General features: G+C 43.5%; 3 protein-coding genes across 3 annotated transcripts; 2 read left to right on the top strand and 1 right to left on the bottom strand.

Annotated features, from left to right (window-relative positions):
* Window positions 1-867: 867 nt before the first annotated feature.
* Window positions 868-9,654, bottom strand: PDCL3 (phosducin like 3). Its single transcript, XM_030469250.1, has 6 exons — window positions 9,544-9,654; window positions 6,995-7,124; window positions 6,211-6,301; window positions 5,396-5,539; window positions 4,349-4,557; window positions 868-1,909 (listed from the first exon to the last, which is right to left on the bottom strand). Exons 1-6 carry the CDS (start codon window positions 9,547-9,549, stop codon window positions 1,767-1,769), a joined length of 723 nt encoding a protein of 240 aa, XP_030325110.1. The 5' UTR covers window positions 9,550-9,654; the 3' UTR covers window positions 868-1,766.
* Window positions 9,655-14,937: 5,283 nt separating this feature from the next.
* Window positions 14,938-15,354, top strand: LOC103532374 (histone H2A-beta, sperm). Its single transcript, XM_008498119.1, has one exon. The coding sequence runs from the start codon at window positions 14,938-14,940 to the stop codon at window positions 15,352-15,354; it is 417 nt and encodes a 138-aa protein (XP_008496341.1).
* Window positions 15,355-19,940: 4,586 nt separating this feature from the next.
* On the top strand, window positions 19,941-20,288 carry LOC115598942 (histone H2A-beta, sperm-like). The gene has a single exon (XM_030457853.1). It carries the CDS (start codon window positions 19,941-19,943, stop codon window positions 20,286-20,288), a length of 348 nt encoding a protein of 115 aa, XP_030313713.1.
* The last annotated feature ends 490 nt before the right edge of the window (window positions 20,289-20,778 follow it).

The raw sequence follows: 20,778 nt of genomic DNA, 5'->3' as shown, positions 1-20,778 counted from the left end.
CTGCACCATACACCAAGGACATCAGCAACTCAGTTCAATGCTCACTCTGACTATGAGGATCCAACATGCACCAGGGGTAGCACCTCATCCACCTAGCATAAACCCTTCTGGTGAGGGAGTGTCATTCTACCTAAAAGGGTTTATTTCACAGATAAGGCACCAAGAATCACTATACCAGTGCAGACAATAGCAAGCAGGAAGCTTTTGAGGAAGAGTTTCTGAAGTAGAGAACTTGAGTGTTCCACTTCCAGAAGGGTGTTCCAAGCTACATACTCTAAGTTGAATGGCCAAGGTTCTTGCAAATAGGTAGGGTCTGGTATTTGGAGAGAATTTTTAATAGTCCAGCATCAAGGGCAGTGTATGTACAACAAAAAAAGTCAGTATTCATTAGCTTGTATCTCATTGCATTTGGCCCACTTGTTCACTCTTAGTGTTTTGGTTCTTTTGCCAGACACACAAAAAAAGAAAAGATACTTGTGTGATGGTCAAATCACCATTCTTAGATCTCAATGAGAAAGCTCTCCCAACAGGATCTTACAACTTCACCTAAAGTTTAAGGAACAATTATTTGTTGTCTGGGGACACAGAGTGCAGGAAACCTGCTTAGAATTTGCTATGAACTAAAGCAAAACTAAAATAAAAACTGCTGCTTATTGAGCACTGCATTCTGTACCAGCCACTCACAGAATCTATTACCAATGTAACGAAACATCCTTGGGGCAGCCTTGTTAGCAAAAGCTCTTGGAGCTTGTGAGCCCAAGAGCAAACAAATTGAATGTGTAGAGGGATATTAAATCCAACCCAAAGTTAAGCAGGCAGCTCTGAGTATCAGCAGATCTATAATTAAGGTCGTATTTCAGATTGTTCTATTCTAAGACTCCAGTTTATTATTGCTGTACCTAGAAGATGGAAGGCTTTAATACAGAAAAACGTCAGCCTTTCAAATATCATTTTCCCTTCCATTCATCAATAACACTACTATAGTAATGCATCAGACATGTGAATCTGTGAAAATAAAGGTAAGCAATTTCACCCTCAAGCACTACCATCTTTAATTTTCTTTCCTAATCAGCAGGTAATCATGTTGCAGAAAGCTCAGTCCCAGCAAAAGGCAAAATACTTCAGCTTAATTAATTGATGCATGTAAAAGGCAGTTCAGGACCAGGAGACACTGACCATCACTGAGGCTTGAGATGGCCAGAATCCCAGGTCATGGCTTTGTGGTGGCCCTCCTTCCAGCACACCTCTGCAAAGAGCTAAATGGCACCTTCAGCAGCACCTAAGGGTCACCAGCTCTACAGGTTGTCCAACATTTATGCACAGTGCATTGACAGAAAGCCCAGTGAAGTGCTACAACCAAATATGTTTATGACCAGCCATTCCAATTTGATTTACACTGGTTAAGTTTGCCAAACCCAGGCCACTTCATATTTCAGATTTTTAAAATAAATCAGCAACTTACTGAAAAAAAAAACAAAAACAAGAGACCTATGTTTCCACCAATGTCTGTATTTTAAAACTTCGAGTAATATTTACTCAGGCTTCAAAATATAAAATGTCTCTCAGGATCCTGAGTGAAGTTGCGGGATGGTTTGTTTTTGTTTTTTTTTTAAACTTCTTTAATTTCTAGAAGTTTCTGGATACATGGCTTTCTTGAACTATTACCCTTCTGGGGCTCAGCAAGATCTTGGTGACCATCTCCAGTGCTCTTAGGTACAAATGCTGGCTGCCAGTGCACTGTATCAAACTTCATGCCAACACAGGAGTCAGTCATCCTCCGAGTCACTCTCCACCCTGGCTGGGGCACACACCCTGATAGAGGACATGAGCTGGTCCTGGATCTGCTTCCTGGGGTTCTCCTCAAGGTCTGTCTTGATGGCACCCGACTCCGAAATCTTCCACTCTAATTCTGTGCAGAGGAAAACAAGAGCCATGAATCTGGGGGGAGAACATTGGGCTTTCTACAACAGCATCATGTACCTCCTAAATTTACCTTCAGAAGTAAACCAACCAAACAACAACAACAAAAGCAAAAAAAAAAACCCCACCATCTCCCCCCCCAAAAAAACAACACAAACCCTCAGATTACCACAATTTCCCACTGCCCTTCCCACCCTTGCTTCCACAGTTGACTTCTGCTATCACCTTGCCATCACCAGCACCAAAATGAGGGCCCTTGCTTCTTAACTCCTCCCCCTTTGTTCCCACCCCCAGGTCCCAGCTCCTGCCCCGTCTCCTGCTCCAGCTGAGCTCTCCCTTCACAGTCATTATCTTTCAGACCAGGGCACAGAGCTCAGGATACTGGTCTGCATCCCACTGCTGGCATCCCCAGTGCCTCTCTGCTCTTTCTACAACCATGAGTGCAAAAGAAGTGATGGAGGCAAAGAAGCAGCTTTAAAGATGACTCTCCCAGTGACAGTGAGTGAATCCCACCTCCTTCTACCCACATAAGGGCAGAAGAGAAGCTTGCATGTCTACTGCTGCTGAAGGAATACACCTCATATATCACAACTGTTTCCATCATGTACCAAGTTCATGAAAATCAGAAGAGGCAGGGGATAGATTTGCTGAGGGGCAAAAAAAAAAAATATTGTAGCAATTCCATTTACACATCTGAATTACAGGTATTTTTCAGGGATGTACTCTATAAGCACAATTCACCCCTTTCCCACTATACCACACACTCATTATTAGCCTCTTAGCAAGACAGTAAGAAAGACTCCACCACCAGTGGCAGACCTATTACTGTATAGACCCAAATTGGATAGCTTCCCAGAAGTGATAGAAAGTCAATACAACACTTTCAGTTGAAACCTTTCTCCTAGTCCTGCTGGCAACCCTGTCATTAAATCCAATTTCCTTCAGACATTACAGAGTAATGAATACAACCTCACACTTCCTTTGATTGCCAGTGGAAGCCACCTAGGCTTAAGAGAGAAGGAAGGAAGTAATAAAAGAAATGCAGAATTTCAGTGCCCAGCTTTCTGTGATGATTGAATTACCTGTACTTGTTGGTCCACCCCTAAATCTACTATTTATGTGCTAAAAATGAGAAAAAGGTAACTATAAATTCTGCTACCACTGCTGACTTCAGCACATAATCAGGCAACTGCTGTAACTAGAGATACCTCCTCTCAAACCAGAGATCTCATTCGTGTGCTTTTCCCTTTCTGAAAGATCAAACCAGGGAAGTGTTTTCTACAGGAGACACTCAAGATACCCCATAAACATCAGGGTTTTAGTTACAAAACAAAAAAAAACCCCAAACAAACAAACCCCCCCCCCCCAAAAAACCTCTTTACATCCTATCCCAGCATACACAGTGACATCAATCAACAGGAACCCTGAAATGCTGCTTAACTGAGGTCTACTTCAGATAAGGATGTCCTTAAAGCCTGATCTTGAAAAAGCTTGAAGGCATCTGGACAAACATGCCCCCTCAGAAAGCTGGTGGGTATCCTTTTAAATGAAGTGAAATCCACTAGGTTACATCTGAATTGCATTTATTTGCCAGTGAGAGTGTTTTTCACTGCTGACCTCAGTCTTCAAGCACTGCTGAAGGAAACCATCCCTGGCCAATCACCTTCAAAAGGTAGATTTACTGAAAAGCCACAGTGTTCTGAGATCTGCATGACTGCCCTCACCTCCTGAAGCATGTCATGCTGAGAAGGCTGCACATCCCAGCCTATGCTGAAATAGGCAAAGAGAAGTAAGTCTAGGGAAAAAACACAACCTCCAAGAAAGGTAACAACCTCTCCCCACAGAGCCCTGGGAACTCCAGACCACTAAGAAAAGAGTTTAATGTGCTGCTATCTCCAGGAGATGGCAGGAGGAAAAGGAAGCAGCCCAATTTTAGGCTAGCAGCCCCAATGGGACAGACAGGCTCTCTCTCTTTAAAGGCTCATGAGGAGTGTAGCATGTGTGTTAGGAAGGTACAACAGATAACATCAGCTTGAAAAGGAAACAAGAAGCCCTACAATGCAATAGGCAAGCAATTGTCAGCTGCATGGTTTATCAAGAAACCCAGGGCACAACCAGTCATTCAGGTACAAGAGCCCCAAGCAATGTGTGTGGGTACTATTTACCTTTTACCATATTCAGGAAAATCTGTTTCACCTGATATAGGGTGTGAATGCTTGCACACACATGTAAGACAAATACCTATATGTTGGCCTACTCAGCCACTCACTGCTTTTACAAGATAGCCTTGATATTGCTGAGCCATATGAGTACAAAAAAAATCTAATTGATTTTTAGTACCTTCCTTCTCCTCCTAAGCCTCACTTCTCCCATTTCCAGCAAAGCAGTTTGTGTTTTACTTTGGATGACTGGAGATGCAGACACTCACCATCCCTTGTCAGATTCATGCCACCAAACACTAAGGGGCCAATGAACTGAGCTTTGATGTCTCCCTCCAGGTAGACGAATATCGTAGGCAGGTTTTTATCAGGGTAGTTGGGAATGCAGGTGGTGGAGATAGCTTTGATGAATTTCACATCTCTGAATTTTTTTGCAAGCCCACTCATATGTTGATTTATTAAGGCACAAAGTGGAATTCTGTGAAGAACAGACAGAAAAAGAAAATGTAAGACTAGCTAGAAAGTAATCTGCTCTATAAGTAGCATTTACGGAGAGACAGATGTACCAGAAGCAACTTCTGGATACTTTTATTATCCAGTACTCCAGAATTCAAAGGAAATTAGCATCACTGGAGGTTTTGGTCAGTGGTAGGTCTTTTGTTTTAAGATAGCAGCAATACAGCCTTGTCCTCTACCATACAAAGAAATTGGTTTATGAAAATATGATGTTTAAAAATAGCATGAGCAAGAGCCAACCAAAGAAAAGCTCCTGGAAGACAGCATGCAATGGACAATGAACACCTGTGACAAGCAGACAGTGAACCTGTGAGGACATTAGAAACAATGAACAAAATCAAGTATTTCTAACCCTCTCCACAAAATTCTAGCAACTTATCAGAACTTTTTGTCAAGTGTCTTCATCATGCTGACAGGACTGGAAATTTCATTTACTCCGTTTTTCTGCATCTGGTAACCAAACCACAGATCTGGTACAGTGATACTTCTAATGCACAGCCTCTCACATTTTGTACACAATCTTTTCCAAGGTTCAATATTTCAGTGGCAGCAGATACCTCTATGGTAGCTGTTTGCAGCTGAACTAGTCACACTATACCACACAGATATATTAAAAAAACACTTTATGATATTTTTGCTTTAGAGCCAAATTAAGCAGTCCTAGTAAGGAAACTACTAATTCGGTATTTTATTTTTTAGAACTTGAGAGTCAGTTCCTTAATTTCCACAATAATAACACATTTGTCCAGAGCATTTCCAGCCATTGACAGTGAAAGGTTTAAAGGTTAAAAAATTCTTACCCTTGTTTGTAGAGGTGTAGGACTACCCATATACCTTTTCCAGCTTTCGTAACCTCTTGAACATAATCCTTCCCAGAAATCTCCATAACTTCACCAAAAATATTCTTCATTTGAGCTGCTTTCATTTCTGCTAACCTTTGCTGCCTGAACAGGAAGAAATGGGAAAGAGATGTTAAGACCAGATCCATTTTTGACAGAAAACCACTTAAGAGTACCTGGCTGAAACCTCAACTTCAGAGACACACCACAAACATCTTCAAATTCCAGAGCAACAAAAGCAAGTTAACATGGTCTATGGATGCTCTTATATTTGCATCACAAGTGACAACCACCAACATGCAAGAAGTACAAATGGGCTTCCTAACACTTTTTTTTTTGCCATTTCTGCCACACATATTTCTTCTGCAGATTAACTAGCAAACTAAATGGCAAAAATCACAAAAGGTGGTATAGAGCTAGTGGAAAATTAACACTGTAACCATGTAAAAACCTGTAGCACCTTAATCTCATTAATGCAAAAATTGAGAAATCTTGGAGGTGATTTTCAAGGCTCTTAGAATCCCTAGGCATGCACTCAGCGGGTGCACATTATCTCTTCAATACCAGGGTGTAGATAAAGGACATCAAATTTAAACCCAGTTATCCCATTAAAGACATTTAGAAGCTTTACAAGAGACAAGAAACAAAACCAACTTTTTCTACCATCAGGCCTAACAACATCCTTCCTCTCTTCAACAATATCTAACAAAATATAAAAGAAGAAAAAAAAAGTAATCCAATTTTCATAAAACCCAAGTTCTGTATGCTGCTCTGACCTGTACATTTCAATAGCTCTCTCATCTTCCTCATTAAATTCATCTTCATTTTCTTCTAGCTCTTCCAGAGTCATATCCTCATAAGTTCTCACTGGAATGGATGAAGCAGCAAATCAACAAAAACCTTGTGCCGGGATTAAAGCCTTTATCAGACCAATAGAAATTATTTACTTTCGGAACAGATTAACTATGGGAAATACAGCCTTTTATAATTACTACTATAACTGGGGTTTTAGAAAATATTACACACTTTAGACATATAGATGGAAAGGCAATGATGTAAAGGACTTGGAGCTGAAGGCTGCTTAGATTAGCACACAAGTTCTGCAACTAGCTTTCAAGTTTGGTGGCTGCAGCCAAGAAGTGCCTAAAAGATTCACAACACAGCAGGGATGCCTGAACAACAGAGAATAGGAATCATGCAAGAGGTCTCATGGTCACAAGATGCTTTTACTTGCACATTTACAAGGCAGACTCCCTTCACACTGTTTTTTTTTGCAGTTTTTAATTATTTCCTTCCATGAAAATGTGGACCCGACATCAAGAAGAAAGCTTTACTGTGCTGAATGAATGCACATGCTCATGAATTATTTGTTTGATACCACCAACAACCAACCACTCTCTACAAGAAGTATCTTTGGTATTCTTTACAGACTTGGGGAAAGACACATTAGTTTACATGCATCTAAACATTACTCTTGGCCACTTCTTTATACAAGCTTCCTCTAGGAACCATTCCAAGACTTGTCCTGCTCCTGCTACCTGAGTTAGCCTGGTCACTCACCAAGAGACTTCTGAAGGATGGCAAGCTCCTCCTCTTCCTTTGCACGCTCCAGTTCCTCAAGGTTTTCTTTTGGAGGAAGAATACCTTTCTTACGCAGGACATCATTCCACTCTGTGTCTTCATTTGGGTCCTAGAACAGAACAAGAAGTTGATGATGTGTATTCAAAGAAAACTTTGACACTACCAGAAGTTAATATCAGCAAGTTTTTCAAGAGACACAGCAAATTGCTAAAGTGGTAACTATCTCAATGGTGCCAGGAAATCACAGTGTGCATCCCCCTGATGCTGAGGCTTCTCTGCAGCCCCAGAAGAGTTATTTTCTTTCATTCTATCCTACTTTACTGTGAGGGTGGTGAGACACTGGCACAAGTTGCCCAGGGAAGTTGTGGCTGCCCCCTCCCTGGAAGTGTTCAAGGCCAGGTTGGAAGGTGCTTTGAGCAACCTGGTCTAGTGGGAGTGTCCCTGCCCATGGCAGGAGGATTTGAACAAGATGATCTTTTAAGGTCCCTTCCAACCCAAACCATTCTGTGACTCTATGACACTCACAGCACACCCTACCTTGGTAGGTTACAGAAGTCTGAAGTGCCATAATCATTGCTGAAGATCTCATAAGGTGAGAGACAAGGCAAGGAAAGCAGCTGGGTGACAAAGAATCATGCTAGCCACAGGGCTCACATACAGAGGCTCAACAGAACAACACGACACCAAATCAGCAATCATTGCATGGCAGCTGCTGGTGAGAAGACACCCAGGCACCAGCCTTGCAGACCCAACTGGATACATACAAGTCTCCTTGGTAGGTACCAGTCTGTGAATACACAGATGCTAAAATAAGCAAGCACGGTCTCCTCCCGACAAGGCTATTGGTAGAGAAGTAAGACCTAGATCTATGCCTAGACTCTTCATGAAAGTTAAGAGATTTTACTGTGAAATCCACACATAATCCCACAAAACAAGGCCAGGAGGCAGCCATGTATTGTTGGGAAGCTCAGCATAAGTTTTTCCAAGTTGCATGGCATTTTTTTTATTTTTCATTTTTTAAATACACAAAAATCAAGAGATGAATACTCACCTACTTGAGTGATTTTTTTTTTGTTACTGTCTAGGACCAAAAAAACCCCAAAAACCGAACAACAAAAACAAAAAACAAACAAAAAAACCCCCAAAAAACCCAAACCTGAATGTAGCACCCACTGTTTTGCTACAGCTTGCCTCAATGCAGCTTATGCTAGGTCTGTTGAAGACCACATCTCTTCTCCAAGCCAAAACACAGGATTTCTGGACTACTAGGAAAACCAAACAAAACAAACCCACAAACAAACCCCAAAACGAAGTACCACAGCGAACTGCACACCAGGTTACTTTGTTTTGTCAGAGCTGTTTTGCTTTTTTCTCTGGCTGTGGTCACTCTTCCCTTCGCACAGCATCTCGCAGTCATAGAATCATAGAATTGGCTGGGTTGGAAGGGACCTCAGAGATCATCGAGTCCAACCCTTGAACCACCATTGCGGTTGCTAGACTATGGAACTGAGTGCCACATCCAGTCTCTTTTTAAATATCTCCAGGGATAGAGAATCCACTACTTCCCTGGGCAGCCCATTCCAATGCTTGATCACTCTCTCCATAAAGAAATTCTTTCTAATATCTAACCTAAACTTCCCCTGGCACAACTTAAGACCGTGCTCTCTTGTCTTGTTGAAAGTCGTCTGGCAAAAGAGACCAACGTCCACCTGGCTACACCCTCCTTTCAGGGAGTTGTAGAGAGTGATGAGGTCTCCCCTGAGCCTCCTCTTCTCCAGGCTGAACAGCCCCAGCTCCCTCAGCCTCTCCTCATAGGGTCTGTGCTTGAGTCCCTTCACCAGCCTGGTTGCCCTCCTTTGGACCTGCTCCAGGACCTCGATATCCTTCCTGTACTGAGGGGCCCAGAACTGGACACAGTACTCGAGGTGTGGCCTCACCAGCGCTGAGTACAGGGGCAGAATCCCTTCCCTGGTCCTGCTAGCCACACTGTTCCTGATACAGGCCAGGATGCCATTGGCCTTCTTGGCCACCTGGGCACACTTCTGGCTCATGTTCAGCTTCCTGTCAATCCAGACTCCCAGGTCCCCCTCTGCCTGGCTGCTCTCAGCCACTCTGTGCCCAGCCTGGAGCTCCCCATGGGGTTGTTGTGGCCAAAGTCCCTTCTGTCGCTCACCAACACGCTCTGAGGTGCCCCAAAACCCCCACCCGCCCCTCTGCTGACTACGGCAGCGAAATAAATACCGGAACTGGGAAAAAAAAAACCGAACAAACAAAAAACTAACCAGTGAACCGCCACAGAACCATGCCACGGAGATTCATAACACGATCACCACATGACAGACACTTCAAGACGGACGATACCTCCGGTGAGGGCGGCCCATGACTGCCTGCCAGGCCAGGGCCGGGGCTAGGGCCGGGGCTGGGGCCGGTGCCGAGAGCCTCCCCCTGGCCGACCTCTCCTCACCATCCACCCGGACGGGCTCCCCCCACAGCACCTTCCGGGAGCGCGCAGCCTCTTGAATGCTCACCTGCATCCTGCCGCCGGGGCCCGGTAGGTCAGAACCAAGTGGGCCGAGAAACACTGGGTTGGGCCGGTTCCGGCGTGCGCGGCGCGGCCGGAGGAGGCGGAGCTCCCCGGCGGGGCGGGCCCAGCAGCCGCTGCCGCTTCCCGTACCGCCTAATAAGGCCGGTGCCGGCGGCCGGTCCAGCCCTGGGGGTGGTTGTTCTCCTGAGTCACTATGCTACAGCCACGGTCGTAAAGGGGCGGTGTGTGAGCTGACTAAAGCCCGTGGCAGGAGAGCTTTAACCCAAGGGTTGTTTAGCCAGAAAACCCCTCAAACCGACATCAGCTAGGAAACGATGCAGGAGCCAGGTCATGGAAGACAGAGGGATTCTTTCCCGGCTTCCCGGGGCACAGCCTCGCAGCCTGCACAACCTGAGAAACCTTCCCTCATCCCTATTCAGCCAGGTTTGCGCTGCAGCCCTGGTCTTGCTTTGCCCCTTTTATCCTCGTTTCACACGGCGAAGGGTAGGAAATCGTGTTCTCCAAAAGTAGCCTCCAAAAGATGCTCTGGAAAAGTTGCACAGTGAAGAAAAAAGCAAGGAATCTTATATTAGTCTAGGGAAAAAAAAAAAACAAAATACAAAACAAAAAAAAACCCAAAAAAACAAAACAAAAATCAAAACAACAACAACAAAAAAACAGCAATCCAAAACATGTTCTGAAATTTGTTCCAGAAAGTACAAAGAACTGAACTTGCACTCAGTTTTGGTCCCTGCTGAACAAAAATTATGCAGACAGGCTGGAGAGTGTCCAGAGAAGAGCCACAGGGATGATCAGAGGGCTGGAGCACCTGCCATGTGAGGGGAGACTGAGAAAACTGTTTGTTCAGCCTTGAGAAGAGAGGGCTTAGGGGAGACCTTGTTACAAGTTCCAGTATTTAAAGGGGGGGCTATAAAGAAGATAGAGACTTACAAAGAGTCACATGGACAAGGAGCAATGGGCAAAGGTTGCTCCTGGTGAAAATTCCAGTTGAACACAAGAAGAAAATTTTTCACTATGAGGACAGTCAGACGTTTGAATGGCCCCAGGGGAAGTGGTGGATTCTCCCACTTTGGAGAGTTTAAAGTCTAAGCTCAGCAGGGTGCTGAGACACATCTTACAAAAAATATCAGAAGGGTTGAACCAGATGATCCTTGAGGTTCCTTCCAACCTGGCATCCTATGATTCTACGGAACTCGTGTTTCTGAAACTCATTTCAGAAGTTAAAAAGAAGCAGTGGGCTACTTCCTAGCACCTTACCGTCTTCCTTTTTCACCTGTGAAGCAATCAGAGGGGAAGAGAAGTCCATTTTCTGTGGGTCAGCCCTGCTAAAATGAGTTCACAGACACCCCTGCAGTGTGGCAGCAGAGCTGTGAGCCCCTGTTGTGCCCAGCCCCTGTTGGATAGTGTGACTCTGTAGGGCACACAGGGAAAGCAGCATGGCCATGAGACGTGGGCATCCCAACCAGGCAGCATGCTGAGCTGGGCATGGCTCCTTGCACTCACTGGTCAGTGTCCTGGTGTTACTCTACACCTGAATGCATAAACCAAATCTGGCACCCTCATACAAACAACCCAAATAAATTGTCAGCCATAGGGAATGCTTCCCTAGGAGCATCCAAATACTGTTGGTGAGTTTTGGGGCTCTCCTCTACTTTAGTTTTTCTCTGTAACTCTTTGCTTTCCTCTTCTCTAAGTCTCTTTTTTTGTCTGTTTGCATTTCATATCCTGCGTTATTTCCCCACTGGCATCTGCCCTAATTTTTATTTTCCTGTTCTGTTAAAAAATTAAATAAAATAATCAAACCTATATTATCTATTCTTATCAGTTATAACTATCAATACTTCAAATAACATTAGGATTGAGTCATGGACAATTAAAATATGAAGAAATTTCTGCCTAAATAGTTACTGTCATTTTGAGTCTGTATTGAAACATCATTAAGCAAACTCTGAGGAGTGGTTTGAGTGTGGTAACCCCAGTCCATTTGGGATCAATGCCCCATCCCCTAAAAATGGGCATGTCTTCCCTTTCAGAGAATTGAGCATATGTTGCACTTTCTTCTCAAGGACATGCAGCAGAGGAGAAGGGGGAAGAAGCCTGGTACTATCTCCCCCTCCTTTTATGCTCTATCCTAATGGTCAGCTTGCTCACCAGGAAAGGGAGCCCAGCTTTGAGTCCCTTGAAAAACATCCCCACACAACCTACGAGCAGGCTTTAAGAGTGTGGTGTTGGGGGCATTTGGAGAAATGACTGTGTCTCTGCTCTGCCAGCGGCCTGAAGGGGAAATTCAGAAGCCCTGTTATAACATGTTATAACAAGTTAAACATCCTGTTCACACCCATGTATCCTGAAGGGTGTTGGGGCACTTACCCTGTGCTAAGGCTGGTTTATTGAAAAGAAAAGCACAGCCACCTTTTCTGTGTCTGAATTAGAAGAAATAGATGGCTGTGCTTCAAGAAGACATCAGTTGTTATAGTGAATATTTGGATGCATGAAGAGTGCCCCATATTTGTCTCCCAGAGTCCTGAGGTGGAGGAACACTCAGCTTCACCCAGCTTGGACTAAACACACATCTTTGTGGGAAAAGTGGCTTCCTGAATGACAAATGGAACCACAATTACATGATGTAAGAAGTCTAGATCAGAAAGTAAAGGGTTACGGAGCCTTCTGGCAGCACAGCATTTGAGTTTATGGTTTTGGAATCACAATTTTGGGGACTTCTGCAGGCACTCCGGAGTTTTTTTCAGAACTGAAAGCTTAGCTATTGGTGCCAGTTTTGCTGTATTAACATTTTGTCAGAGCCTGGGCTTTCAGGAGGACCTGCTGGTTGAACAGTCATCTTCTGTGTCTGCAATACCACCCATGGCTCTTATAGGATGATGATTGGAACCTATTTTAACACCTGGATGCAGATACAGAAGGAGCTTGAGCAGAGAGTATACACTCATTTTTTAAAAGGTGATCAAATATATTAATTTGAATTAGATGAGAGGATCTAGCAAAAAACCCTTGGCACCAGAACCCCTCTGTTCCCACAGTAAACCCCTGAGCCGCACGTGGGGCAGAGAGTTACCAGAAGAGGGAGCAGAAGCCCACATCCTAGGAGCAGTCCCATCACATCACTTGGTGGGGCTCAGGCTCAGATGAACAAAGCATAACTCCACCTGCCCAGAACACAGATAGAGCAATACACAGTTTCCTCCCTTCTACACAACTAAAACCATATCATATTTATAGGGCACATTTCCACTGTGTTCTTTTTCTCAAGCTTCAGCAGAAAAGACAAGAGTGATTCTACACACAGGGTACAGAGAGAAATGCTCCAGACTGAGTGGGTGAGAGGTAACAGTTACGTGGTGAGACTGAAATACAGCTATAGCTCAGACCTTGGAGACTGCCTGGCTTTCCCCTGTCCTTGAGAATTTGCTTCTGGGCATCTATAAACTGTTTCTTCCAGTTCCCTCAAATCAGGGTGTTGTGGTTTAACCCCCTTCCCCCGGCAGCTCAGCTCCATGCAGCCACTCACTCACAACACTCCCCCCGGGTGGGGTTGGGGGAGAGAATGAGAAGGGTAAAAGAGAGAAAACTCCTGGTTTGAGATAAAAACAGTTTAACAGGTAAAGCAAATACTCTGCACGCAAGCAAACCAGAATTCATTCCAAGCAAGGAATTGATTCACCTCTTCCTATTGGCAGGCAGGTGTTCAGCTGTCTCCAGGAAAGCTGGGGTCCATCATGCTTAATGGTGTCTTGAGAAGACAAATGTCTCTCCCTTCTTCTTCCTCTAGCTTTATAAGCAAAGCATTAAGTAATTTAGACCAAAATATCCCTTTGGTCAGATGGGGTCCTGCCTGCTTCCCACCCCAACTCCTTGTGCATCCCAACCTACTGGCTGCTAGGGAGGGCTGAGAAGCAGAGAAGGGCTGGACTCTGTGCAAGCCCTGCCGAGCAATTCCTGTAACACCTCTGAATTACATTGTAAACATCTCCTTAAACACTGCTTTCAGCACAAATCCAAAACACAGCCCCATACCAGCCACTATGAAGAAAATTAACTTCATTCCAGCAGAAACCAGCACACAGGTGTTAGAAGGAATATGAACCACATGTGAGAATGACTCATTAATTGTCCAGGTGAGCCACTAATGAGGGGAAAAGCTGCTAATAAAAAGGGTCTGCCCGAGGACTAGGGGCAATGGTAAGAGTGTTGTATGCCTTGTTTGCCTTTGAGTGCTGTCTGTAAAGAAGCATAGACTAGAAGAATTTTTGACGGTAATGGAATGTGTTTTTCATTTATAATGCATAGTAAGAGGTTTGGGGCTATTGTGAACTTTATACTGTTTTTAAACTTGTCTGCATTTGCAGCACACGGTGTCTGCAATGTAAGTAATCAGAATATGAAAATAGGGATAAGGAGTTATGGCTTGGTTTGCTTGGATTTTATTATGGGCTGGGATTTCTTTGTTCCTGCCTTTCAAATCTTATTCTGTTTTTTCTTAATATTTAAGTTTCTATAAAAACTACACAAAAAAACCCACCTATGGTAACCTAGTAATAGATGTTCTTGTATGCTGCAAACATCTGTGCTGGAAGAGATTGTCCTATTTATTCCTAGAAATATTATTTAATTAATTAATTTTGCCCTCCCAATTGTATGAGTATTCTAGTTTGACTGAATCTTGAGTAAACAGATGGTAACTTCTATTCTTTAGTCTACATTGTGATGTTCAAATAAGTTTTTCCTTTTCCTAATGGTGAACACTTTCATTTCTCTCACAGCAACCAGAAAATACTCCTTAGGGTTTTAATTTAGAACTCTGCATGAAAACTTCTTAGAGTGTTTTGGGTATAAGATTCTATGGGCTGCAGGATTTTTTCAATTGTTAGATTTGAAGTAAAAGAAAGCTCTAACTTAGTATTGGAAGAAGTTAGAATACAGATTTCTCTTAGAAGAAGAGGAAGGCTTGGGCTCAAGTTAGCTTTGACATAACATTTACAGTGTTTAAGAAAATCTCATTGAGGAATACTCGCTGTGTCTCAGTCTCAAGTGCATTCTAAGTAGAAGGGAAAAGCCTCTTCTTTTGAGCTGTTGATATCTACTTTAATAAGTCTTTCTTGTCAGGTTGTCAGAACACTGGTTTTGCAACAAGTACCCTCTCCTAAAAGGTAGGCTGGGAAAGGGAGGTGATTAAAGTCTTAGCTTCACTATTAACATACCATGGTGTGTGGCTCTCTCTCTTTAAGCTTTCTCCTTGATGTGGAAGAACACTAGGTGTAACTCTCCCTGTTGTTTTCTCTTCTTGCCACCAGTTACCTGTAGCCCAAGCACACCGATAATTTGAAGATCTCCACCCCTTTTGGTCTTCTTATCCATCAGGATGTCCGGACATGGAAAGAAGCATACAGTGGCTGGCAAATCTGGAGTTGCACCAAAGAAAAACAGATCAGCTAAGGCTGGTCTGCAGTTCCCTGTGGGTCGTATCTACAGGCTCCTTAAAAAAGGGAAATACACTGACAGAGTTAGTCCTGGTGCTGCCATCTACCTGACTGCTGTGCTGGAGTACCTGAGTGCGGAGATCCTGGAGCTGTCAGGGAATGCTGCTCAGGAAAATAAGAGATCCAGGATCCTGCCAAGGCATATCCTGCTGGCTGTGAGAGGTGATGGTGAACTGAACCAACTCTTCTCCTCTGTGACCATTCCTCAAGGAGGAGTTACGCCAAATATCCTTTCCCAGCTTCTTCCGAAGAAATCTTTCAGAGATGCTGGTCCTTCTCAGGGTCAAGGTGGTAGCTAGTGAAAAATGTTTTTCCTGGTCTGGTCTGTGCACTTATGGATGATGGCACTTGGTAGAACTAATTTGTATGCATTTTCTTCTTTGTCAAGTACTTTTCCCTGTTAATTTTTATGCATTTTTAAAGTTTGTAATAAAGTTCCTGGAATGCAGCGCTGTTCTTTGTTCTGTTTTCAGCTTCCCTTCCGGGGTTGGAGTAACATGGAAAATTTAAAAAGTTTATCACCCAAATAACTTTAAAAGTCAAGTATAGGTTTACTTCTGAATACATTGCAGGTAGCTGTTGTGGAGCAAAAAGAGGAGCCAAGCCACACACTGCTATTCCTGTTCATGTGAACTTTTCTTCCATCACAGGTTCATAGTGCATTTACCTGAGAGCCTCAGAGATTTAACTCTGCTTTAGAAGTTAGTAATGTTATGCTTTCAAGTCATCTTGCTTGTGAAGCTGTAGTGATTGACTGCCTCTTTTTAGTCTGCTCGTCTTCCTCACCTATAAACAACCATAGGTAGGTTATTTAAAACCTGGCACAATAATTGTGCTGTTGGTAGAGGTGACTGCCTTGAAAAAGTCCCCATATTCAAAAGACCCCCCCCAGCCTTTGCTGACTGAGCCATTGAAAGCTTTCCCCTGCCTCCCAGTGAAGTGCCTCTGTTTGTAGCAGATGCTGAGGCTGTTGAACTGGAAACCAGGGACCTGTGGCAGCTGCATTGGGATCACTCTGCCCCCAGGTCACTGTCTCATAGATTTCACAGCATCTTGTGCAGAACAAACCTTTTTAGGACTGGCTTCCTAAACTGTAGCTGGATTGTGAGCTTATTTTTATATTTGAAAAAGATCTGCCCATCCTGTTGAGTTTGACCTGGCTCCTTCCACCCCCCTACCTCCCTCAAGGCATGAGGGTTCCAGAGCCTCCAGACCAGGTTTTATGATGCTGAGAGACATCAGAGCTGTATGCAGCTGAATTAATGACTCGCTCCAAGCTGTGCTTGTATGAAAATGGGAAGAGAGGATACCTGACTGAGTGGACACTGTCATTTCCAGGTGGTGGGCAGCACGAACAGTCATTGTACGCTGCCTGGTTTTCAGGACCAATTTGATGAGATCTTCACTGTCCTGCAGTTAACCCAGTGAAGTGAGAAAAAGCAGAGGATGCTGTACTAATGAGAAGTAAAAACTTCTGAGAATAGATCTTAAGCTTTCTCTGTATAGTAAACATGTGCTTTATGTAACTAACCTCGTGCTGCTTGCATCTGTAATGAAAAAATAAGTTTTAAAGGAGGTACATGGAAAACTGAACATGTGAAACTGATTTTTTTTTTCTCTGTTTGACCAGGGCAAGTAAAAGCAGGCAGTAAAATTATTATTTCTTTGGACTGAGGAAAAATCTGAAGGTTTGCTGTAATGGTAGAAGACTCAAGCAAGGTACTAGTTTCGTGCAGTTTTTAAGCGTGTTGCTTACAGGACCCTTTTCTAATGTGCAGAACTATGTGTCACTCCTTGTGCTGTTCCTACATGCAAGCTGCTCCCATGACTCTGCTCAGCACCACTAAACAGACCCTGCAAGGCACTGCCAGTACTCAAGTAGCTTCTAGAGATGCCTTCACCTACCATTTTCCATATGGTAAAAGACACTGATTGAGCTGTGGCCCTATCTCTGCTTTGAGCTGTGGCCCTACCACCCACTTTGTGGTGAAGAGCTGGTCCAATTCAAACATCAATTTTTAAGGTATTTCTTTGTTGAAGAACAATCTTGTTTACTGCCTTCTAGCCAATAGTTCAACCCCTTTGTAAGTTAACCAGACAGTATAGAGATCTGAAAATTCATCCTTCTGGTTTCACAGTAACAGAGGACAGATGTCTCCTAACCCAGCTGTTCAGCAAAACTGCTGGAGCAGGGCTTAACTTGCCAGCACTACTGTATTTGAAGAAAAAGATTACTTAGCTGTCACCACACCCCTGACCCTAGACAGGACATACTATGCTGTGTACCACAGCTGTGCATGACTTTGAAAAAAAAAAAAAAAATGGGACTGCAACAGTCCCATTGGGTTCTTGAAGAGGGAGAACCCACTGTCAGAAGTTCTGAGTTTTCCAAGGATCTGCAGCCTGGTCACAAAGCTGCTTGGCCACTGCTGGCAGGATAAAGAGCAGTGGGACAAATTGCTGGGTTTAATTCTTGATGGCTGCAGCAAGGCGAGGTGTGCCCCCTTCTAACTGTAATAAATTAAATGGCAATCAACAACACTGCAGTTCTCCAAGGAAGTAAATATTAGGCTTGTTTCCAGAGGACATCAGCTAACAAGGTGCTCAGCAGCCCTGCAAGGAGTAATGACAAATTCTCATGCTCTCAGGGACTGTGCTGTGTTGCTCTTGTGTTGGGACACTGGTTTTTTTTATTATTTTTATTTTGAGAGACTTAGTCATTACCCACCCAGGTGGTGTTTAATGATGCCAGAGCTGGTAATGATATGGCTACCACTGTGGAATTTAAAAGGGGGTAGCTCTTGGTGGAAGTTGTGGTTGAGGGATTGGGGTACTGATATTGTTAGAAGAGAAGCAAAGTCAATAACCTCTTCAGGTGAGAATTTGTTCTTAAAAAATGACAGTATGCTTTGTTTGTGTTAGGTAGTCTCCTGTGAAATTATGGTTTTGTAAGTTCTATGATTAGTATAGGACTTCTTATCGGACATTTAGGGTTTTTAAATTTATTTGCTTGTGTAGGTGATTTTTAGACACTTATCTTTTTATCTTTTTATTGTGCCTTTAAGAACTTCAGTTTGATACCTAATTTAGTTTCTCACTACATCTGTGTAGATCTTTTCATTGTTTAAAAGCAACTAATGATTAAAATTTGAGACCAATTCTATATACAAGAGCAGAATTTTCCTGTGTTTGTTTTCCAGTTGCTTTGAATTAGGTGTTAAAGAGTAGCTGGTACTATTCACTGCCAAAGACTTTATGTCAGTAATAAGTGATGGGGCTTTTTAGCATCAATGCAGTACCATACAAGAATATAATACTTGTGCATTTCTAGTAGCCTGATGTACAGTGTCCTGACTAGAGCAATTTCAGTATCTGATGTAAATCAAAGCTTTCTCCTGTAAGTCTTGTTCCTGACTGTGGTCTGTTGCCTTGCAGCAATAGGTCCCCTCACCTCTGGAAGACAAGATCCATTTGAAGTGGTTTCCTGTAGATAAAGTTCTTTTCTCCTGTTCTTACTTCTGGAAAGGACATGAATTTCTAGCTCTGGCTTTCACAAGGCCATTAGTGCAGAAACTGCTTAGGTTCCTACCACAGGTAAGTTCAATGAAATTTTCCTGCAGGCTTACTGAGCACTTGTAAGTATCTTGAAGCCAAGTGTGCTTAACCTTTCTCCATAATAGCAGTCCTCCTTTGGAACTGGGTCAGACCTTGCTCCATAGTTCTATCTTAGTCTTTTGAAAAGGTTTGAAATCTAGCAGATGACTGACCTGCTGCTCCAACTGAGCACGTGGGTGCCTCTTAGCTGGGAACTCATCAGACTCTCTTAGAGCAGTAGCCTGACTGTCAGGGTTTTACACTGAATGACAGCGTTAATGACTTCCCTCCCTGATAAAGAAAGGAGAGAGAACAAGGGAGAGAGACTTATGGGTTGGAAAATATAAACTACACAGCTTTAATGAAACAGTAATGATAAATAGGAAAAAAAAACCCACACCTAAATATATACAAATAAACAGGAAAATTGATACCACGTTCCTCCCCCTTTTCCCCAATAATTCTCACATCACCACCGAGGCTGCAGGGCAGCCCTGGAAAATCCTGGAGTCAGCAGCAGTCAGGAGCTGGAGGAAGGAACGCACAGGTATGGGCTGGCATGGATCAGGACCACAGGCAGACAAATGGATGGAATCCTCCCAGGATGCTGAAGCAAACAGGGACAGGAGAGGAAGGGGAAGCAGAAAAGGGTTTGACCCTCATGATCCCTCAAATTTATACTGAGTATGACGTGTATGGGATGGAATATTCTGGTGAATTTTGGCCATCTATCTTGTCCATTCCTCCCTAAAGGAGGGCTTCAGCTCTGACCTCTTTACTCCTTCTGGAGGGCAAAATGTCCTCAGAACCGAGTAGTGTCCTTGACTCTGCACACCAGTCTCTAGCTGTAACTATAAACACTGAGTGTTATCAGTCCCAGAAGCACACACTGTCTGAGAAACTTGCTGTTAGTTTCAGCAAGTGCAGCTACTTACAAGAGACTTAGCTGGAAGCAAAAGTACAAGACAAAAAATCACCTTTATCCTAGCCCAAACCAGGACATTGACCCATTGCTCCTTCAGACAAAACTATGAATGACTAGCAAACTTTCTGAGAGGGGAAAACTGATTTGAAAGCGGATTAGATAGGCAGCAATATGAGGAGGAAGAAAGCATTTAGATGCTCAGTTTCTGTATGAGGGGTTTTAAAAATTATTTCTCTCTCTCTTTTTTTTAATTTTTTTTTTTAATTTCTTTCTTTGGTTTTGGGTTGTTTTTTCTTTTGTTTTTGTTTTGTTTGTTTGGTTTTTTGTTTTTTTGTTGTTTTTTTTTTGTACTAGATTGATGTTTGAATGTCTGAATGTGGGAAGAAAACCACAAAGCTCCTCCTTGTGCCAAAGAAAACCAAACCAGCCAAGGCTGGTCTGCAGTTCCTTGTGGGTTCTGTCTGCAAGCTCCTTAAAAAAGAGAAGTACGCTGACAGGATTGGTCCTGGCGCTGCCATCTACCTGACTGCTGTGCTGGAGTACTCGAGTGTGGAGATCCTGGAGCTGACAGGGAATGCTGCTCGGGATAATAAGAAATCCAGGATTCTGCCAAGGCATATCCTGCTGGCTGTGAGAAACGTTGATGAGCTGAGAAGCTCTTCTGCTCTGTGGCCACTCAAGGAGGGGTGTTACCTAATGTTCTTCCTCAACTAAACTGAAGAAGTGGGGCCCGGATGATTAGATAGTGAGGTGGATCAGTAGCTGGTTGAAGTCTAGAAGCCAGAGAGTTGTAATCAATGGGATGGAGTCTAGTTGGATATCTGTTTCTAGTGGAGTCCCTCAAGGGTCAGTAGTGGGACCAGTACTACTCAATATATTTATTGATGACCTGGATGAGGGAATAGAGTGTACTGCCAGCAAGTTTGCAGATGACACAACGCTGGGAGAAGTGGCTGTGCTGGTATTCAGAGGGACCTGGACAGACTGGAGAGTTGGGCAAGGAGAAATTTTATGTATTACAAGAAGGGCAAGTGTAAAGTCTTACACCTGAGAAAGAACAACCCACAGTACCAGTATAGGTTGGGGATTGAGCTGTTGGAGAGCAGCATAGAACAAAGGGCCCTGGGGATGCTGGTGAATGGGATGACCATGAGCCAACAATGTGTCCTTGTGGCCAAGAAGGCCAATGGCATCCTGGGGTCCA

The sequence above is a fragment of the Calypte anna genome, chromosome 1 (assembly GCF_003957555.1).
Source record: "Calypte anna isolate BGI_N300 chromosome 1, bCalAnn1_v1.p, whole genome shotgun sequence".
In the NCBI taxonomy this organism is placed as follows: Eukaryota; Metazoa; Chordata; class Aves; order Apodiformes; family Trochilidae; genus Calypte; species Calypte anna.
The sequence above is the reverse complement of the archived record's forward strand: the minus strand, read 5'-3'. Positions and strand labels throughout refer to the sequence as shown.